The sequence below is a fragment of the Lissotriton helveticus genome, chromosome 2_2 (assembly GCF_964261635.1).
Source record: "Lissotriton helveticus chromosome 2_2, aLisHel1.1, whole genome shotgun sequence".
Taxonomy (NCBI): domain Eukaryota; kingdom Metazoa; phylum Chordata; class Amphibia; order Caudata; family Salamandridae; genus Lissotriton; species Lissotriton helveticus.
In genome coordinates this window covers 79,417,327-79,429,469 of record NC_136060.1, presented here as the reverse complement: position 1 = coordinate 79,429,469, position 12,143 = coordinate 79,417,327, and the positions used below count along the sequence as shown (strand labels likewise).

The 12,143-nt window shown below is 44.4% G+C and overlaps 1 protein-coding gene across 2 annotated transcripts in view; it reads right to left on the bottom strand.

Moving 5' to 3' along the window:
* Positions 1-11,379, bottom strand: part of MTMR7 (myotubularin related protein 7) — a 243,050-nt gene extending 231,671 nt beyond the window's left edge. Inside the window, exons 1-3 of one of the 2 annotated variants that reach the window (XM_078678126.1) lie at positions 11,221-11,379; positions 4,264-4,386; positions 1,193-1,355 (exon numbers count right to left, since the gene is read on the bottom strand). In XM_078678126.1, the coding sequence (XP_078534252.1) occupies positions 1,193-1,355; positions 4,264-4,386; positions 11,221-11,244 (310 nt within the window). In that variant the 5' untranslated portion in view covers positions 11,245-11,379. Of the gene's footprint in view, positions 1-1,192; positions 1,356-1,904; positions 2,051-4,263; positions 4,387-11,220 lie in introns of those variants that run through there. The other variant, XM_078678127.1, reaches the window with a different exon arrangement.
* Between the last annotated feature and the right edge of the window lie 764 nt (positions 11,380-12,143).

Here is a 12,143-nt window from a genome sequence, read left to right as displayed (position 1 = left end):
CTCAAGCAGTTATGCTTCATCGCTTTGTCTCTGTTACATTAGCTCTTTTTTATTCCATCTCAAAAATGTTGGGTGTTCCATTTATTCTTATGTAGATGACACCCAACTCATATTTAAACTAAATAGATATAAATGTATTTCTAAACATCTTCCTTCTCGTATAAACATTTATTAAAGGCTAGATGGATAGAAACGGATTAAAGATAAATATGGAAAAAATAATGGTCCCATTGGTACCGAACTTCCCCGGTTTCAGTAAAGCCATAATGGAGCTGTGGAGTTCATAATGACCAACTCCCAGACCATATACTCTTTATGACTTTACTGCACTTACAATGTCTAAGAATGGACTAAGACATTGTAGGTGTACAGTGCTCATGCAACTGTACCCTCACCTGGGGGCTAGTGCACCCTGCTGGAGGGGGTGACTTACCTAGGCCCCAAGCAGTGGGTTACAGTCATGGCATGCAGGGATGTGTGCCATGTCGACTCCTCACTTTTCCCTGCACCACAACATGCAGCCTGCAATGCCAGTGTGTGGGTGTGACGGTGCAGGGCCTCGAAGGGTGGCACAATAGGTGCTGTAGCTCTTAGAGGCCTTCTCTTTTCACTGTTTCATTGGTATCTATGGTACCTTTTAGAAGGGGCTTATTTGTAGCCAGAGATGTGCCAATTGTTTGGGAAAGAACACAGGCCCTTGGAACCGGATTGGCAGGAACCCAGGACACATCAAGTCAAAGTGCATCAAGTGTCAGGCAAAAAGTGAGGGTGTTACTGCAACAGAAACCTACTTTCTACAAAATGGTCTGTAAAATTCCCACATTCCTGTGCATAAACTTTTACTTTCAGCTCGTATACTTTTCTTGCTTTTGTGACTGTGAAACAAATGTTAAAATGTTGGTGTTGTGTTAGGAATGGGAGCAGCTCAGCTTAAAAACAGTCACTCGCCAGTCGCCAATAGTACATCAGGAAACCCCTAGAAGAAAATTGCTTTTCAACTGGGTGAAATGTTCAATTTAACTTGGTTGTGTTTCTATAGGGTGTATATTTTATTGTGATTGGCCCTTACACAATTTGCTGCTGTGGAGAAACAAAGCTCCCAGGTAATGTCTTACAGCCTGAATAATTGAGAGCATTTTATGTAAGCAAATTTGTTTGCAAGAGACTGCTACAGAATTCTCATTTTGCTTACCTGGTCGTGCTAGACGTATTAAGGATAGGTAGATATCATGGCAATCTCTCTCCTGAGGAACGATAAGCTGTATTATCTGAAAATTCTTGCAGCGAATGAGCAGAGGACATCCAGTAGCGGTGGTAGCTTGTTTTTCAACAGATGAAATTTGGCTGTGAAGCACCTACGAGAAAATAAATTAAAACACAAGTGAAAAATCTCTATGAAGTAAACGCTGCCCTGAGAATGGTGTAAAAGGGAGTAGGTACAACATCTTTTGCAGGGAGCTTTGAGTAGCTTGTGAGCTACCGATAGCTCTCCAGCTACCTGTAAGTAGGTCTCCAGTACGCAACCCAGCCTACTAAATTAGAAGCTTTTTCTTGGTTGAATCAATAAACATATACCAGTATTGAAAAGTGTGTATTAGAGATGAAACCGTGTACATTTTCAAGACTCATAAGCTAATGTTTGGAGAAAAACTGCTGAATTTCAATTATATTTCCTGATGAATTTCCAATACAACCATTGATAGGGGTAAGGATAAATGTGTTATTTTAGCTCCAATACCTTCAGGATACACTTTATACATGCTATATTTAAAGCTAATATTTGAATGTTAACTCTTGCGGTGTTAGGGAGACTTATTAAATTGGTGCCTGGGGCATTACGCTATTGCTTATATGCATTACCCATCCAGAGACCTGACAAATTGAGAACGCCTTTTTCATCATACCTGTAACCTTGCTGATGCATTGAGGTGATCACTGCTGGCAGTCTTGAATAGCATTGCCACCAATGCAATCTTGTCTGATGCCGTCACTATTACAGCACCAGTAATAATAGTAGCTCGGGAGGATTTTCATTGACACTAAGTAGCTCCTAATACAAAAAAGGTTGGAGATCACCGATCAATTGTGATAAATCAAGGAAATACAAACAGAAAAACGCAAGTGGAAATCCATGCCTCGATATTTTTTTTTTAAAGTTTTTCCTTTGTCCTTCCTTTTGGGTATTGCAGAACAAAAATTATTACAGAAACCCCGTCTATAAATGCAGAATGCTTATGTCATTCTAGAGAGCTTTAACTGGCACTGCACTGTAAGTGTAGATCACAGTACTTCCTAATGAATGATCTTTTCAGTTGATACAAAAGGACCTGCGTTCCGGCACTTAAGTGGAGAAAACTCAACAATTATTAAGACTGAAATTTCAAAGGCAATCCTTCGATCACGTAGAACGTGGAAGGATCGCACAAAATGTTCATCTACCATCTGAAAGAATGCCCCTTCATATGTATTTTTGCACTATTCACGGAGTGTAATACACAATGAGCAAGCACTGAGCTACCCGCCCTTTTCCCTTCACGATATTCTGTGATATTTTATTAACATCAAGAAATTAATTATTCTCATGTAACTTGGTAAGTTAGTTTGAGAATACTATTTTCCTGTAGTTCTGGGTGATTTATTTTTTTGTTTTTCCAAACAATGAAGAAACAATATGTAGAAACAGCTTTTTTGCATTTGGGAAATGTGGCTATTTAGGGTTTGCTTGGGAGTTTTGTGTTTGGAAAGCACCTAAAATTCAGTTTAGTCTACTCAGCGGAATACATTTATGTTCACATTGCTTTATAAATACACATATTCCATCCGTTTTTAGGTCAGGCTATGGCCAGAGCTCATATTATCAACAGAGACAAATACACAAAAGACCGTGTGTTGTGTTTGATCACTTCAACCACTGGCATGTTTGGGTTAGCCCTCCTTAACCTTTGCTTGTTTAAAGTGTCTTTCACATTTTGATTTGGCCCACAAGTATATGGCCCAGTTTTATACTCTGCAGTGGTGAGTCGAAAAAGGAGTCCCTTGCTAAACACATGCACCTACGCAATACAACCAATGGGACATTTTTAACGTTGTTTGGAATTAATCGTTATTGTAAAGACATTTCTATTTTATTATTTCTTGGGATAATTGTAAAGATTTTAATTAATCATACAATACATTTATTTGAAACTAAGAGTCCCTTGCAGGCATCGCATATATAATGCTGCATGACAGCAGTTAACCACTGTGTAACTAAATTCCATTTCCATTGCTCTTCCTCATTTTAACTAAAACTATATCTAGTCAAAATGGCATTACGTCTCATACCATTAAAAAATTATTTATTTATTTATTTATTTTATTTGATAGATTTATAGAGCGCATGACTACCCAAGGGCTTCCCAGCGCTGCGAGATTCCCACACTGCGAGGCTGGAGATGGATTAGTGATACTGCTTTGAACAGCCATGTTTTAATCGCCTTGCGGAAAGCTGCTTCCAATGTCAGTATACGTGATTGATGTGGTAATTAAGTAAATGTTATGACACCGGATATAAATATACATTTATTTGATCTAACAGTTGTGCCTAAACTTTACACTGTAGTTGATTTCCAAGGGGTGATGATGCGGAGATGCAGGGTTGGACTGGCCACAGCGGGCACCGGGCAATCCCGCACGGTTGCGGTTGGGGCCGGTTTGGTCCGTTTTTGCAGCATAGCTGCAAAATCAGCCCTGTACCAAAATCGGCCGAAAACCAGCCCCGGCAAAGAGCTCGGCAGCACCTTCAAACTCCCCCCCAATCCCCCCCCCCATCCCCCGGCCCTGCGGAGATGTTGTGGTGAAAATACACCAATGAAGGGGACACCGTAAGGGGAGGGAGGGTGAGGGGGTAGAGAACTCAGTCCTCACACCTAGAAAGATCAGAACAGACTCTAGTGATATAATATCCTACTGTTTAAATTAATCTCGAAATTTTAGGATGCTTAACCCAGGAGCATCACTTGTGCAAATTTGTAAAATAGAAGCCTGGAGTTCGTACCTGCAATATTGTGCACAGCACCATGACCGAACGACAAAACTGAGAAGAACAGAAAGGCCGAGTCTACAGAGATTTCTCACACTTGTTTACTTCAGTACTGTTAGACAGTGGTCCTACACAAAACAGATGTCGAGCCACCGATCTTCAGGAAACACAAACGAGCGTGAAAGACAGAGCTAGTGGGGGTCTCTTAACCATATTTATTTATGTTAACAATGGACACATACCCACGTTTCTTTACGGGTTTCAGACACATTTTCCACAAAGATGACATGAGTGGCCGTCAGGTATAAAGTTCCTAATGCTGCTTTTCTAGAGGAAATTCTGTCAATTAGCCGGACATGTTCAACCTGAGAAGGAAAAAAATAAGAGAAATAAATAACAGTTGTATACAAAGATCCAAATCAAACGTTTGAGTAAACAGTTACTTTGCTACTGCAGATTTTGCAATTTCAAAACAAAAGTGCTGTCAATATTACCCAACATAATGCCGATATGAATTAACGTCAGACGGCTGAATGTCCAGTAGTTCTGGCCAAGAGGGAAACCTGGGGTCTTTTGTTTCCCAATAAATATGACCATCCAGTTTTTAAGGTACTGAGCTACTGGCGAGAACTCGAGCAGGCTGTGGAAGTCGTTGTTGCAGAGGCGGCTCCTCTGGCAGAGGAGCGTGGCCCCTCCAAAAACGGCAGGAAAGGAGAAGAATTTTTTTTAAAAACACTCGTTTTTATTTCTCCTTTTCTGCAGAGTCTTGGGTGCAGGACCTGTGGTGACTGCACTGAGGAGAATGGTTGTGCACTCCCTTCACTGCGCATGATGGTTTGACTATCTGTTTTAGGCCGGCCAAACCATCATGTGCAGTAAACCTCTCTTCAACCCCAGCTGTTGCTGTTGCTGGGGTTGGAGGGAGGAGGCACAGACTCCCAAGTCTGTCCTAGAGCACCAATCGAGCACGCTCAGGCCAATCCTAGAGCTGTTCTCATGTGAGAGCAGCTTCCGTATTGGCCACAGGATAGGCTGGGAGCCTGTGCTCGAAGAAGCAGAAGGAGAAGAGGAGCACGACGTGGGACGAGGCCGGCTGAAGGGAAATGTTTTTTATTGTTTTTTATTCCCCCCTCCCTTCGCGACCCCTCTGCCCCCTTCACATCACCCCCAACCCTGCCACTCGTCCCAAACACGGGCCGCTACTGCATTGTTGTGGTATGGACAAATGAGCACGTCATTTACTGTATTAGGAATCACTATCTGAAAATAGTACCATGACCTTAACTACATCTGGTAGTATCAGCCTGGGGTTCATATGCAGCTAATTTTATTAGGAATTCAGGTAAGAGCGCTGTAAGGATTTAGGGGTGGGTAAGGGTATAGGCTGGTAAAGGTGATTTTAGGGTCTATAGATGGGTAAGGGCATTGGGTTGTAAGGGCATTTTATGATTTACGGGTGGGTAAGGGTATTGGGTTGTAAAAATCTTTTTAGGGTTTAGGGGTGGGTAGGGATACAGAGTGCTAAGGGTGTTTTTAGGGTTTTGGGGTTGGTAAGGAGTACAGGGTGGTAAGAGATTTTTAAAATCTTGGGGAGGGGAATTGTTAGGGTTTATGGGTGGGTAAGGGTGTTTTTAGGGTTTAAGGATGTGTAAGGTTATTGGGCGGAAAGGGTATTTTTAGGGTTTAGGGGTCACTAGGGGGAAATATATATCTTCATCCTACTGGCAGTCGCCAGTATGTAGTTATAGTTAGGATCTAATTTCCATAGAAAATGTGTTTTTTGTTTTGCAAAAAACTTTGGTGCCATTGGATGAATCTTCACAAAGTCTCCAAAACTACTTTGCCACTCAGCTGCTATCTGGCAAGTTTAAGGGCGATTCATCAAGCGGGCTGAGAAAAACAGAGATTCCCAAAACATGTTTTCCCCATGCAATTTCCCATAGGGATTTTAGACACGACTAAAGCCTGAACAGCTAAACACAAAATTTGACAGAAAGCTTGATCTTGGTTGAGAAAGATTTTTCTGTGATTTAGTATAAAATCTGTTCAGTAGTTTTTAAGTTATTAACAGGAAAAAGATGTATGTATATCTAGAGACGTGGAGGGTCTGTGATTCCAACAGGTCTCAAAATGAGATCATTTTGAAGTGCCACCACTTCAACCAGGAATTGGTGGCAGCCATCTTGGGACTCTCACTCGGTCAAGTCCCAAGAACAACTAAAAGGCGACAGGGGACAGGGTAGGAATACCCTGACCCCCTAGCCTGGTAGTGGAGTCCCTAAGGGACCTCCTGTGGGGGCCAGAAACGTTTTTTTAAAAACTCCCATGAATCTGCAGAGGATCCGTTAGAAAATTAGAAAAAATAAACAAGCAAGGTTTCCCATGCTTTTTACTTGCCCCCTTGGGTGGGCCAGACCCTGGTGGAGGAATTAGTTACTATATAAACAGGGAGTGGGTGCACCCGCCCCCCTCCTTCGGACACTTTTGACCCAAGGACCCACCCCTCCTGGGCTGATTTCAACCCCCTTCCCCAGGACCTGGCCTTAGGGGGCTACACAGCTCCCCTCCTGGAGGCATTAATGTCCCTGGGGACCCCATCCCTTAGGGCTGGCTCCTGCTATGTGCCAGGGATCACCCCGGGAAATAGAGGTTTTCCTGCCTGCATCGGCACGGGCAGGGAAATGTTTGTTTGCTCTTGTTTGGCGGGAGCAATTTCAAAGCTCCCATAAACCAGGAGCAAAACACCAAGTCTGCTCCCAGCGGGCAGCAGCAGGTAAAATGCTCCCGCGGGCTGCGAGTGGACTTTTAATTTGTTGCCCACACTAAAGCAGGCAGGGAAACAGATGAAAATATTGCACCCACCCAAAGAGAGCAGTATTTTAAGCTGCTCCCTGTGGGTAGGAGCAATGCCGGCTCTCACTGGGAGTGGAGAGCTGGCGGGGGCTGCAGAGGCTGTGGTTTTCCCCCAGCGCCCCCTACAATGAATCAGTGAGTGCCGTGAGTGCCTTGGGTGGGCTCCAGGGCACCCACCTGTTATTGGCCTGGCCCTGGAGGATGGGGTTCTGGGGGCCGAATTCAGCCTGGAGAGGGAGGGCCTAAGGCACCCCCCCGATTATTAATTGTCCAGGTCCCAGGGGACAGGGTCCCCGGGCCAATATTTATTTATATATAATTATAAAGGTTTTGGCTCTTCTGAAGCCAGGGGTCACAAAGGAAGTGACAGGAATAGCAGGGAGCAAGTTAGAGCTCAGAGCTGCAACCCCCCCCTCCCCCTCCCCCGACTACTCCCAAATGATGTCCATGCCTGCTTGTCTTTTGAGTTTAACTGTCAGTGATGGAACAGACCATCTTTTGTGGGGTATACTACAACAATTTTTGCTGAAATTGCGCACTTTACTCCTGTTAACCGGTGGTAAAGTACTTGCTCATGCTCTTCTTTGCAAACATGGTAAAAATAATATACCCCTAATTGGCACATTTAATTTACATTTAATTTACTTATAAGTCCCTAGTAAATTGTACTATGTGTTCAGGGCCTGTAAATTAAATGCTACAGTTGGGCTGTTGCACTCCTTAAGCCACTCACCAAAACTGTACTTTACAACATGTTTCAAGCCTGCCATTGCAGTTTATAGTGCAGTTTAAGCTGACATTTTCAATCAGGCAAAATACACCTTTTGCCTGACATAAACCTTTTTAATACATTCAAGTCACCCCCCAAAAAGCCCCAAAGGCTCATAGGGCAGGGTGTGTGGTATTTGAAAAGTAGGACATGTGTAATTAAGTTTCACATGTCCTGTCAGTTAAAAATGCCCTAAGGTGGTTTCTGCTGTGGCAAGGCTAGCTCTCCCATTGACTAACACTGGGATACCTTAATACACTTATTAAGTGATAACTTCAGCTTGGAAGCAGATAGAGAAGTATTTCTTCCACTCATATGAATGTTAATTTAACTTCATTAATGGTAAAATCAGATTTTAACTTACTATTCTGGTACCTGCCCTTTTAGAAAGTTGGTATTTTTTGCCACCTAAACCAACATGCCTTTTAGCCAGTGTCTAGGGTCACATAACTTAATGGCTCTCCTCGGGTGTGATGTGCATTTCTTCCAGAAAGGGGACAAATGGTCTTGGGTGTGGGGAAGGATGTTCATGTCCTGAGCAGAATGGCCTGCGGTGAGTAGTACTCAACCCTTCCTGAACTTCAAAGGATAGCCTGAGAGCTGTACCCAGTTCCTTCTTATTTATGAAGATGCCTGCCCTGTCACTAGCAAATATAGCTCACTCTTGTGTCTGCATGCTCTTTGTTACTCTATACAGATTGGGGCCAGACCCAGGAAAAATGGAAGAACTGATCAGAACGCATTTAGGGTTAGACTAAGGGGGTGACTCCCACATATAGGCTGGCACTGGGTATAAAAATGGCACTCTAAGAACCCCTAATCTGAATACTCCTGGACCTGTGTAAACAAATAAGAAGGACTGTTCTACTGTCTGAAGCAAGACTGACCCGAATACCTTGAACCCAGGACCCAAGAAATGAGTAAGGGACAGTGTGCTGACCTCCTGTTTGAGCTACAGAAACAACAAAAATCTTTCAGAGGCCTTTGAGTGAAAATGCCCAGCGGACTAGTACCAACTGGACCCGCCTGAACCATGCTGCTTCTCATTTGCTGGAATTAGTTCTAACCCCTATGAGGTGCACTTCCAGATCCTGAACCCTTTGCTGGTGTTGGAGAGTACTCCTTCAATCCCAAATCTACAGGAACGGGACACCAGGTGAAAAATCAGAGGTTCTTGTATCTTTGCATCAAAAAAAAATGTCCCAAGTCTCTTCACAAACTCTAACAGACTTCGCAGAGGCCATCAGGCGACCAACATCCGACTATCACGACTACCTTCCCGGATACAGACCCTGGACTTCACCCGAATGAAGCTCTTCAGGTCAACAATGACTACCCAGCATTTCCCACCCTGGGGGGCAATTACAAACATCTATGAGGTGGTACTCACTCATAGATATCAAATCATGGGACAGCATGATATCCTGGATAGGAGCAACATCCTCTGCTTATTTAAACACATTGCCTCAGTGGCGAGTGGCGTGTCTTTTTCAAAGGAAACACAAGATTCACTGAATGGATGGATACAAGAAAATATTTAATTCAAAGGGAGACTAGAAATGGCTGCGATGCGGCTGGTTCGATGCAAATCAAATTTGGTGACTAGAGTTGAGAACAGTGTATATGGGCTGGATAATGACAGCTAACTTACTTTTGACTTTTGAGTCATGCCCCAATCCGCTAGGGCATTACAGTTGATTCAGTGGAGCTAAAATAAGGTGTACAGTAATAGAGTCGCCTAATGCACAGATACAATGACCAAGACTATGCGCTTTAGAAGTACAGATATTTAGTTCTTGCACGAACAGATACGCAACTTAGTTTAAATAAGGAACTGAAAAAAATAATCAATTTTGATGCAGAGCAGCAGCCAGTTGTAAAATTGCAATAGGGGTTTGGAAGGCAGCCAACGGCTCGGTGTGCCCCCAGGCAAGGCCGTCTCAGCAGCATTATAGGCCCACAGGCAAAGCAGTGCACTTGACCGTGCCTACATACCACTCAAAGGAATAAAAATGTATAATAGAAAATGAGTGTTAAAGTCTTGTCATTCTGGTCCCCCGGGCAACTGCACAGTATGCCCATGCATTAAGACGGCAATGTCCCCGGGGTGGTTTTAGGTGGGTTTGTTTAGTCCCAATGACTGCGGTAGCATTTTGGGCTACCTTTAGTAGGCGAAGCCCAGGGTGGCCTCCTCATACAGGGAGCAGATTTGGGCTGCCAGTCACCATTTTGTTGGTAAAAGACACGGGGGCCCGAAGATTTTGGCTGTCCTCCCATCCCTATAGTTATGTTATGTTATGTTAGTATGTATTTGTAGAGCGCACGTTCACCCTGGGGTTTCTTGGCGCTGTGTACCGCTGGGGAACTCGTCCTGGCTTTCCCTGTGAGATGGTCCCTATTGGGCATCCCCAAGGTGAAGCCAGGCATCCCCGGCAGCAAGGGGACAGTTGTGGAGATTAAGCAAGCTATTGCCCAGAGTTGCAGCGTGGGACCCATGGTTAGAGAGGCACGAGGCGAGATTTATCGAGCCCGCTGACATTGGTCCCGTACCCTGCTGCGTCGAGAATTGAACCCTGGTCCCTGCTTCTGGGTCTGCCGCCTCTAACCGGTGAGCCACACTTCTCCACAGTTAGGCGGTGGGGCGGGTTATATGGGCTTCTGAAGATGAGTCTGACACCGTTTTTATGTGAAGGGTGCATAAGCATAAGGGGGGGGATGTAGTTATTTCTCTTTGATGAGCAGGTGTGGGCTGGCAGTTTCCAGAGAAGTTATGAAGGTTTTCTGAAGCGGTTGAGGGTTAGGGGTGAAGCGGTTGAGGGTTAGGGGTGAAGCAGTTCGAGGGTTAGGGGTGAAGCAGTTCAAGGGAAGGGGGAGTAAAGGGACACTTGCAGGAAGAAAAATGTTACAGTTACAAGAAGATAAGTTACTTCAGGAGGTAGAAGTGGACAGTGACAAGCAGTAGAGTTGAGGGACTGGTGGGGAAGGGACAATTAGGGGTGGGGGTAGGACACGTAGTAGGTGATCGTATATTTATAAGGAGGTTACTAATTTTGTAAGGCATTGGTTTAGAGTTTGTTAATGTTACTTGCACACTTGACTCATTAAAGCGGCCATTTCCACACAATGCAAGTTGACAGTCATTTGCGCCTCGCCCTCTCGCCTAAATCAGCATTTGCATATACAAAAAAAAAGAAAACGGGTGGAATGCAGGGTAAAGAAAATTGAGTTTTTTTTTATGGAGGATAGATCCTTGCCTCTAACATATTGTATATTTATTCTTTAACGAAAGTACCGTATGAAGCTAGAAGACCTGCTACCCTTGTAGTATTTAATTCCATCCCTTGCTCTAAACAGTGTTTCGAGCAATTAAAACAACTGACTAGGAAAACGAGAAGGTGGATTGAGAAAACGAGTGCAGGAAATGCAGGACGCTTGCATTCGGTGTGACTGTGCCAGGCGCCGATAAGCCATGCCCTTCGATCCACCCGCAGACGAGCAGCTCCGGCGCTAGCGATACCGTTATAAATAGCCCAGCTCATCCTTCAACCCATCTCTCCATCCCTTCGCCAGCACCAACCTTCGGCATCCGGATGTATTCCATGATGCCCAGCAGCACGCAGGTTCACTTGCGCCCCGCGCTGTCACCCCTACGGTGAAGATTCATTGAAGGAAGGGTGGCAGTAGGGGTCCCCTGCTTTCCGGCCTGGCATCCCACAGCAGAGAGCACATCTGACGTAGAATAGCAGGCCCCGCCTACTCCTGCCTCAGGTGCAGCCGCCTGGACTGGGAGTGCCGTGCGGCCCTAGACACCGCCGTGTTCAGCAGCAGCTGCTATCAAAGAACAGGTAGTATCATTGATTTCTGTCTGCGACGTGTACAAACCTGGAAACGCTCCAGGGGAATTACACAATCATCCGTGCTTCTAGGTACGCTAATAAGAGGTGTCACAGGCTTATCGAAGTTCCCTCTTTCTAGTCCTACACAAGACACTGGAAATTTCATTTAGGTCGGCCCTAAGGCTCCTAGGTAGTACTGGGCTGACATTCTTCCAGTGTTGTTTTTTTTTTTTTAGCTAGCCTATCTGTCAAAAAACCCCATGTCGTGCAGAGCTTTCAAGTTTTCAAGTACCCTGCCTGAAGTACCTCATGCAGCTCAGATATTTTTATTGAATTCTCGGACTTGAAGTCCTATTTTTAATGGAAAACCCCAGACAGTGGATTTAGGTTTAGGTAAACGGCGCCACTGAGAAGAATCGCACAGTAAAATATATGGATATGTTAAGTTCACATGATGGTGCTGCAAGGTGAGGAGAACCACCAACCTCCCCAAGAGAGGCCTGAGCCAAAAGAAACAACTAACACCCCCCAGCACATGTCAAGTACAGGTACAGCTTTTCAATTAAGCAGCGTACGTAGTCAGTACAATCCATATAAAATAAACAAGATTTTATTCTCTCTCTTCTTAGTTGTTTAATAGCGTTGATCTTCAACTAGCTTCCAA